A 10,317-nucleotide genomic window follows, 5' to 3' on the forward strand; every position below is an offset into this window, starting at 1 on the left:
GCGTCGACCTCTATTCTTCTGTTATTTTTCTATTAGTCTTCAATCCCTCTACACGTGTTTGTTCTATATATACAGTACGTATCAGTGCAACACACAGCTGTGTTACTACTACGTTTGTTGTTGTTGTTGTTTTGGCATGTGCTTAGTTTAGAAAGAAGTCCGTGGCAATACTTTCTTTCTATTTAGTGGCGGTATCGTTATGAAAGCAGACGATTATACAACGCACAACGAGGACGATAGTCACGAATAGATGATCCGGAAGAAAAAGAAACTGTCGTCTGCTACAATCCGTTACTTCGCGGTGAAGCCGGGTTTTCCTAGGAGCAGGTTTCCTGCGTCGCGCGCAACGTGATTCGCCCAGCGCGACACGCCGGCCACTCACTAGTAAGAAAAGCAGCATGACTGTTTTCCTACAGAGCGCAATACGGCTCACGATAGCGTTTTACGTCGGGCGTTATTGGCTGACTGCTTCTGCAGGAGTCAAATGCGTCGTGCGCCGCGCGTTTTGCCGATATTCTCTTCACTCTTGTGTGTTTTATTTCCCTTCCCTTCAAACCGGAGCATGCAGACGACAGAGTAGCTGATGCCAAGGCCATATACTTTATATAGCCGCCCTGATCTGATTCCCCTCGCTAGGAAAACACAAACGCGTAGCGTGATTATGTAACTCGTTTCTGTCGGCGCGAAATAGTCTAATTCGGTTCACGCTGCGCAACAAACCTATTCTTAGCTTAATAGCTTGTAGGAGCGCGGTAACGGCTTGCAGAAGTTTGAAGAAAAACAAAACTGGTTCTCGAAGAGTTGTTTACTTGAACGAAATGGCAATTTCTCATTAAATAACGATGAAAGATTACTTTTATCGCGTTCCGGACAGTTGAACGTTCTTATCTGTACAATAATTGGTTTAGTCCTCCGTTCGACCAATAGATGGCGGCGTTTCTAAAACTGCATTATCTTTTTTTTCGTACTGATTCCCCGGGTGATCATGCGGCACGTATTTGTTACCAGAATATTCCTGAAATTTCGGCCATCGTTTCTCATTAAACTAATGCCCCGTGTATTTCCAACTAGGCCTATTTGAAAACGAGGCCTTTCCTTTACAGAATTCACATTATTTTCCCAACTTATAAATTGCATTACCATGATTATGACGACATAATCATTATGAATAATGTTAACATTTATTGTAAGCATTAATGTATGTATATGTTGAGGTGAATATCGGTTACTGTACAGGGTGGGCAAAAAGTTTGTAGAAACTTTGAAAATGAATAAAAACCGGAAAAATAACCGAAATAAAAAAACGGTTTGCAAACAATTTGGTTTTGCAAACAACGGTTTACAACAAAACGGTTTGCATAAAAAAACTGAATTTTTTTAAGACAGGAAAAAAACAGCCGACAGGTGGCGCTGACTTAAACAAGTCAAAGAAAAGATACGCAAATAACGAACAGAATGCCTCCAAATCGTTTATTACAGCGGTATGTGTTCCACGTGACTATCACTACAGGGGATAACACATTGCAGGCGAGTCACAAATCCAGCAACGGCATAGTGCAGCAGGTCCACATACACGGTTTACAACGGTGAACTGGTTGTGGATTAGGAGCGCACGTTCTTATAACCGTCTCATTTGCATATTTTCACCACAGGCGCTCGCACCAGCGCCACATATTGGCTGTTTTTTTTTAGTTTTTTTTCCCCTGTCTTAAAAAAATTCCCGTGACCTAGCGATGCTAACCCTGCAAACCATTCTTTATCTCGGTTATTTTTCCGGTTTTTACTCATTTTTAAAGTTTTTTGCCCACCCTGTACATAATAATCGGCCATTATGCATACTTACCAACCGTCTTGGTAAGTTTGATAAATCTATCACCTCAATCGGCGAATATGCACAATAACCAAGCGTCGTTGGTAAATTTCATAAATACGAGAAATTCGTCGACTTTATCTGTGATTATGCATAATACCGTAGTGTAATTGGTGAATTTGAAAAATATTAAAAAATTCCAAATGAGTCTAGTATGCGGGATGAATATAGTCGGATCCAGATATAATGACAAATTTTACATCGTACCCCGATATAATGACAAATTTTACATCGTACTCCGATATAATGACAAATTTTACGATGACAAATTTTACGATCGTACCCCGATATACTGTAACGATACACGTATTTATCATCACACCCAGTATATGGATATAGTGCGATTTATCATGTTTACAGACGACGCGGCGATTGGGTGCTATGCATAATCGCCGGTAAAAATTATTAATTCATTTAAATTTTCCAACGACGCTTTGGTATAGGGCGGTACTTACTTTCACCGGTGAAAGTGATAAATTTAAGAGAATTTATAAAACTCACCAAACTGCTCGGCAAATATGCATAATAGCCTGTTATCATGTGTAATAACTGTATTTATAACATTTACAGTAATACATATATTTGCTTTTTTTTTTTCTTTTTTCCCAGAATGTAGAAATGATATTCACATCCACTGCCATTTGTGGCAGCGGCAGCGATTCATTTTCCCGTCACTGCTGACTAATTGAGCAATAATTGGCAATTTTTTTTTTACCCTTGGCATCATTTATAGTGACAATTGGCCAGTTCCGTATTTGGGGTATTAAAATTTCCCTTATTTTTCTCGAAAAAATCGTCATCTTGAAATTCCTAAATGATAGACGGCGCGCTCGAAACGTGTATGTTAGCACTAATACCGGCCAAGAGATGGCGCTGAGATTTAGGCAGCTAAAAATTGGTGAATTGACGGTATTTCGGTCGTATTTCGTGGAAAAGACGTTTTCAAAACGATGGAATTTATTCGCAACAAGGTGCACAATATAGTCTCATTCCGTAAGGAACATGTGCTGATACTGACTCGCAGTCACAGTAAAAGTGTAATAAGGGACATTGTCCAGTTCGTCTGAGAGTCCTATACTATTCCCTACCAGTTATGGTGGTTTAACACCACGACAACTGGTGAAACATGGGGGATGGATGATTCCAGTGACTTCTTTGATTCGGTTTTACGTTGTATGTTGTGCGAGAACTGCCACCGAAATCACCGCTGTGATCGGATGAGTCACGATGCCGCATGGAATAGATACGCTTGGATGAATGTTATGATTGATGTAAAGGTCATGTGATCCACAATGATATTCCTGCGGTCCTGCAAAAGTCTGTAACGTAGAAGTCCATGTGGTTCTGTAGAGGCCTTTGTGATCCTGCAAAAGTTCACGTGGTTCCGTAGAGGTTTTTATGGTCCTGTAGAAGTCCATATGGTCGTGTGTAAGTCCATCATAGAGGTCAGTATGAAGGCTTTGTGATCCTGCAGGAAGAAGTCCATGTAGCCCTTTTGAAGTCTTTCGGGGTACTGCAGGAGTCCATCATAGACATCGGTGTGAAGGCTTTGTGAAGAGGTCTTTGTGTTCCTGCAGGCTTGTGTCCGTGTGGTCCTATAGTAGTCCTTTATGTGGTCTCGTCGAAGATGACTGTGACCATAGACGTCAAAGACGTCAATGTGTGGGTTTCAAAAGTCTGTCGTGGACGTTTCGCGAATACGTGTTTCCAATGGCTTCATGGGAAAACAGAAATACTGTTCAAGTCTTGTTCATTAACTCGGGCATTTCGAAGAGATTGCTACCAATCATGAGCTGGCGGATTCTGTCACCGTGCAGACAGGCCGCTGTCGAACTTCTGCAGGGCCTGTTCCAGCATCGATTCGAAAGCCTCCAGATCGAGATCCCTCCCGGACCTAGAAGAGCCGCCCCCACTCGAACCGCCGGCGTTTCCGGTGAATGCGGCGATGAGATTCGATCCGACTCCCGACATGACCGTCTGGAACATCTGCGGCAGCATGGACACGAACGACGAGAGCCCCATCAGGAACAGCAGCGGTTGGATCAGGGTGCCCAGCGCACTGAGACCGGCGCCGAATTGGCGTGAGGAAGCTGCGAGACCGGCGAGTTTGGCGGAGTCCATGGGTTCCCTCTTTTGACGTTGGAGACTTTTCGACCGGACGACGTCGATGGCGACCGATGCCATCAGGAGGAGGAGGAGCAAGATCGACGCAGCGTGGATCCTTCGTGCTGTCATCTTTGCTGTGGAAGTTGTTTCCTGTATGAAAGAGAATATAAAAATATTCAAATACAATAAAATATTTATATTAGGCGGATTTGGCTGCACGCATAGTGGAGCGAAGAGCCTAATTTAAAAAACGCAATCATATGTAAAATTATTTTGCAAACGACAAGCTATTGTGTACGCTTCAGAGCCCCACTTCATCTCTCCTTTTGGTCGATTGGGAGCACCCAATAACCATGGTCGAGACATTTCAGAGATCCTCAACATCAGTGTTTCCTCAACCTTTTTGATGCCGCGGAACCCTGTCATGATGATCAATGCATTGCGGACCCCCCTGCAGTGAGTGTCATTTTGGAACCCCCCCCCCAACGACAAAAAAATCCCAAATTTGTTGTTTTTTTAATAGTTTGCACATCACAAAAACATGAAGCAATTAATTGCAATTTCACAGCCCTAAATGTGTCATTCATGCAATATTAGTAAATAAAAATGATTCCACAAACTTCTTGCAAAGTACAACGGACCACAGGTTGGAAAACACTGCTATACATGATGCCACACTGGGAGCTGATTCAGGGCAATGTGTGTGTGGGGAGGGGGGGGGATTGATACATTGTGTAGGTTCGTTGGATCATCCCGTATTTCATAAGAAATACCATTTTTCCCTGTATCATCCGGCTCTTGGGAGAAGCGAACGCCCCCGTCATCCCCTCTCTGGATCTACGCCTGCGGCACTCCCTTTTGCAGAAAAATAACCGTTCAGGGGGAAATGTTATCGCATGCAGAAAACTACGAATTGACCGGGAGTACAAAAAGGCTCCATTATGTTTCTGATTCGAAATTGGAGGAATGTCGTCAAATATTAGCGTGATTTCATTTATGCTGTGGTGGTCGTGTGGTCATAGTGACGGACTCGCATCGCGAGGAACCCCCACCGTGTCACCACAGTGGTGGTTCCCTACTTCGAGGCGCGATTGCGAGCCGATCTCACCTGTAAAAAGTCTCACTACAGTAATGAATTGTGCGTCCACTTCACTGATAGTTGGAAAAAATTATGGCAGATGGCAGCACATCACGCGATAACAAACCTCACACGTTAGGCTCACAACACGTTCATTCAAACATGTACCGATTCGTTAGAAATTCCGCGGAGGAATGTGGACAAGGTGCATGTACGGTTGAGTAGTCATAGTATATAATTTCTGTGACGCGGCCCCGTAAGACTCTTTTTTTTAATCTATTTATCAAATTTACTGATGAATTTTATTTCCCTCGAGCGGTAGCGGAACCTCCGGGAAGTGCAAATGAGGGCCCAAAGGTTCCGCGAGCACCGGTTGAGAAAACCACTGCTCTTCATTTTACTGCACCATAATTTAATGTAAAGTTTTTCGAACCTCGAATTGCGGCTATACCGTCGTATGACGAACGCACTATTACGAACGTAGCATTGTTCACTGTGGTTTCGCAACTATGAGGCGTGAATGTGAACCAGTTTCACCCGTAACCGTGAATTGCTAGACGTGGGGATTGGTAATTTATGTAATTCCAGCGTATCGCAGTAACTTGGGTTCACATTACCTTCCGATACGCTGTACACATGGCAGTCCGCCCAACAGGCACAAACGACGAATTCGCGGCCATGTCAATGATACACAGAGAGTCTAATCAGCACCTCCTAGAGATAGAAGGCCTCCGCTCGTGAGTTCACGCAAGTAGTCCATCCTCTCTCAGAATAAACAGAGAAAAACATTCCGCTGCACGTGCCAGTATCATCGTTGTACAGAAAATAAACGATCGTGCGTTGGCGAAATCTACGCCCCGCATCCAATCCCCATGCGGTGTTTGTGAGCCAACCCGGAAGATTCTACGCCAAAATAAGAAGAAACGAAACGGGATGCTGCGGTTCAAAATGTGGAAAACTTGCTGGTTGTCTTAATGACGTTACAGATGAACTTGGCAACCCGCGCGGAGGCCTTTTATCTCTAGGAGGTGCTGACCTAAGACCGGGCGCATAGTACAGTGACCAAGAGGTACGGGAGTGCATAATAGAGAGTAACGACAAAACAGTATTGTATTGTTTTGTTCTGCATCGCACACACTGGAGAAGCGAGACAAAAGAGAGGAAGAGGCCGATCAACTAGGCGCGTGATTTGAACAAACCTGTTTGTTTTCAACTCTATCTGCTGATTGGTCCGTTTCTTCCTTCTTTTTTTCTTTCCCCTTTTTTTATATGCGGGAGGATCACCATCATCACCACACCCTTACATTTCAGAACCTCCCTGTCGTTTTCTCGATCCTCTCCCTGTTTTACTACGTGCGGACCCTATCTCTTCCTCCACCCTCTATGCATTTTCTCCTTTCTATAGTCATAATTCATAAACCCGTACCACGCCGTTCAATTATTACGTCAGCAAATTTTTAGCCATTTTTGACCCCCTTCCCCACCCGTCAGCAAAACTTTGATGCCCCCTTATCAGCAAAATTTCCCAACACATATTGGTGAGATCAGAGACTTACGCGGACGGGGAGGGAGGGGCATGGGGGGGGGGGGGCTCGTGCACAATTCCTGAGCATTTAAGTGATCCGTGGCGCATTTTCGGATCACTGAAGTAGGCCCGTGGCACATTCACAGATCACTTAAGTGACCCGCGATACAGTTCCAGAGCACTTAAGCAATCCGTGGCACATTTAGAGATCCTTGAGTGACACGTGGCACAGTTTTAAAGCACTTAAGCAGCCCCCAATGTGGTTCTACATCACCCAAGTTACCCGCGGAACATTGTGTACTTAAGTGATACGTGGCACAGTTCCAGAGCATTTAAGCGGCCCGGACACATTTCCAGAGCACTTGAAGGATCCGCGAAACATTTAGAGATCACTAAAGTGCCACCGTAGGGGACTTATCATTAGGGAGAATGCTAGTTCAGGTGCCCACAAACTAGCGAAAGGTTTTCTCGTTTTTTGGCGTACTCAATAAGATACCATCATTTCATATTTTGGTAAAGGGTGGTTGATGACGCAAGCATCCCCCCCCCCCCCGTCATCAGAAGTCAGTAAATCGGAAACCACTCCCCCATCCATGCTGACGTAATACATGAATGACCCCTCTCTAGTAACAATTTTGCAGCATTTCATGATGACAATAAAAAACAATAAATTAAATACTGTACTATAGGGAAAAAACTCATCTCGAATGTACTTACAAATACAACGCCACAACAGGCAAATTGCCCAACGAGGTGGCTGACTTAGGAACATCATGGATCCCCGAGCCATGTTTTGGAGGCCCTACCTACTACTGCTACACCACACATGTACCCCACCCCGCGGAACCCCCAACGAATCGGTACATGCGGGAATGTGCGTGTACGTATAGTGCAACCTGACGTAAAGTTTGTTTCTGTATAATGCTTGTTATGTGTAGTGCTGCCATCTGCCACCAGTTTTTCTAACTATGACTGAAGTGTTATGATTGAATGATTTATCGTTGTAGGACTGTTGCTGTCTGTGGCGAGACTTTTTAACGGGGAGATCGGCTCGCATTTGCGCCTTGAAGTTGGGAACCACAGAAAACCAACTTCAGCCGACCACCACTGTGGGGTTCGAACCCGGATCCTCGCATCGCGAGTCCGTCACTATAACCACTCGACCACCACAGCGGCTTATCCTGATTATCCAGGTACGTCTTATCTATACATATAAGATTGATTTTCTGTGTGTGTGTATGTTCTCTATACAAATCTACAATTTTAGATCGATCGTCGACAACTTTTGCATGTATACCAAATGAGACCCGACTTGAACGATAGGCTACTTTAAAATTTCGTCAGAGCAGGGCAAATGCCCCAAATGGGCAAAAAACTGTCCGGCAACAATGGTTTTTGGGCCTCAACAATCACTTTGCTAACGTTTACTTCGGTTACCGTGGTTCCCTAGCAATGCGTTTCAGACGTGTTTTATGCCTTTATAATGGTTTGCCACATTTTCAATACTCCCAGTAATGAGGCTTTTTGAATAGACGCCATAATCATCATCACTTTGATTGTCAGTGAAAGGGTGATCCCCGTAGAAATGTATGTTAAAATTGCCTGTAGAAATGTGGAAATTTGGTGGGATTCTCTGTCATATCAATAATTTCAAAAATTGTATTGAATTCTCGATTTTTGAAACATTGAATTCGCTTAGGGATATACGAAGCCCAGAAGATTAAATATGAAGTAAATAGCCGGACCTACTTTTGAGTTGGACATTCATGCAATAACATTGATTGCAACTTTTTATTTACATCTTCTCAAGCATGAAAACTAATGTCTCCGTATTGTCTTTTGATATTCAACTGCATAAATTCATATAGTTTAGGTTGTTTTAAAATTAATTCTGGGCCCGTAAAGTACATCGAAGAAATTCCACAGCTTCAATTAAGAATTTTTGAAAGCTGAAACATGCAGAAATAGATAACTTAAAGTTCGGGGGGGGGGGCGGGGATCGAAATACCTAGCGCCCCTTGAAAAAAGGAACAAAATATTCATTTCTATGTTTCTTTAAATCTATATTTGTTTATTTGATGAGTAGCGCAGGAAATCGCCATATTGGTTAACTTAGACACGGTTTGTGTTCCTCAAAGAAAGAGGGAGATGTCACGTGATCCAAAAAATCTCGAAGAAAACCCGGGAAGCGCAGGGTATTGTAGCTAGTATGAACTAAAAGAGAAAGCTTTCAGAAGCAATGGTGCACTGTACTGACCAAGTGGACGACATTGGAAGGAAACGTCAAAAATACATACTAAATAATTAAGTAATCAATTCCATTCAACTCATGTCTCACCAATCTTAATATGCGTGAATCTTGACTTCAGGTTGCAACACGCAACGCTAATCCAACCTTTCGCACAATCTTTATGTGGCAACATGCAACATGAAACGAAAGCTTTCAGAAGCGAGAGCGTGGTGATCGAACATCAAGCAGACGGCACCGTAATACGATGTAAAATATTTCTTTGAATTACAAGGCTATCCATTCCCTTCGCCTCCTGCCTCAAAATTCTTAACACTGTTTTAAATCTTAACTTCATGTTTCCAGATGCAACATGAATCCAACCGCTCCGACAATCTTCATGCGACAGTACGCAACATGAAATGAAAGGGAAAGCTTCAAAAGTGAGGGCGCAGTGATGAAAAAAAAAACTAAGCAGACGACACGGGAAAACGATGTAATACACAGTATAACCTCTCTTTTGAGGACAACCGCGGGACAAAAAAATTCGTCCGTAACAGAGAGGTGACCATCATTCAAGGGTTTAAAAAACATTCGTTTATTATACACGAGGGAAATTATTATTTGGCCGTAAAATAGGGGGTGACCGTTAAGAGTGGGTTTTACTGCATTTCTTTTTAATTAGTACAAGATTATCAATTCCATTCTACCTCTCTCTCAAACAGCCTAACATTCATCCTAAAACTTCATGTTCCAACATGCAACAAGACCAAAATTCTATCGACGATGTTGATGTGTTAACATGTAACATGAACTGAAAGCTTTAGAAGTGATGTTGCGGTGACAAAAACGCCAATCAGATGACATTGCAAAACGATGTTGAAGCTTAACTTGATGTTTAAAGATAGAACACGAATAAAACTCTTATCACAATCTTCATGTGTCAACATGCAACATGAACCGGAAGAGAAAGCTTTCAGAAAACGAGGGTGCGGTGATCGAACACCAAGAAGACGACAATTGAAAGCGATGCAAAATATTTCTCCAATTATAAGGTTATCCAATCCATTCGACTCAACATGAATCAATCCCCCTCCCCCTTAAGACCATCTCCATGTCTCAACACGGATAACATGCTCCAAGACATAGTAATAAACAAAACAGAGAAAGTCTCCAGGTGGAGACAAAGGCGACTTACCTCAAGATGGCTTTCGGTTTCAACTGCATCAAAGTAGCAACAACTTGAACAAGACTCACTCTCGAAACCTTTATAGAGTTCAATCAACCTTCATGTTGTACACATTCATACATACATACATACATACTCTACATTACCCATTAACCGCGAAAACCGGCAAGAATGTGGTATCTGGGTCAGAGAGAGAGAGTTCCATTAGGGCGAACCCTAAAATTAGAAACCGAAACCCCCCCCCATTGAATAACCAACCACATGGTGAAAGTTGCTCTCGAAAAATACAGACAATCGCAGGGAATACACATGCAAGTAATAT

The 10,317-nt window shown here is 43.0% G+C and overlaps 1 protein-coding gene across 1 annotated transcript; it reads right to left on the minus strand.

The window, feature by feature from the left end:
• Positions 1-2,809: 2,809 nt before the first annotated feature.
• LOC149067750 (uncharacterized) lies at positions 2,810-10,081 on the minus strand. The gene is made up of 2 exons (XM_089252254.1): positions 10,005-10,081; positions 2,810-4,126 (listed from the first exon to the last, which is right to left on the minus strand). The coding sequence occupies exon 2, from the start codon at positions 4,103-4,105 to the stop codon at positions 3,677-3,679; it is 429 nt and encodes a 142-aa protein (XP_089108380.1). The 5' UTR covers positions 4,106-4,126; positions 10,005-10,081; the 3' UTR covers positions 2,810-3,676.
• Positions 10,082-10,317: the final 236 nt, after the last annotated feature.

Source organism: Pholcus phalangioides, unplaced genomic scaffold, assembly GCF_987345545.1.
Source record: "Pholcus phalangioides strain wild (caught in Gottingen) unplaced genomic scaffold, Ppha-v1.0 ptg000028l_1, whole genome shotgun sequence".
Classification (NCBI taxonomy): domain Eukaryota; kingdom Metazoa; phylum Arthropoda; class Arachnida; order Araneae; family Pholcidae; genus Pholcus; species Pholcus phalangioides.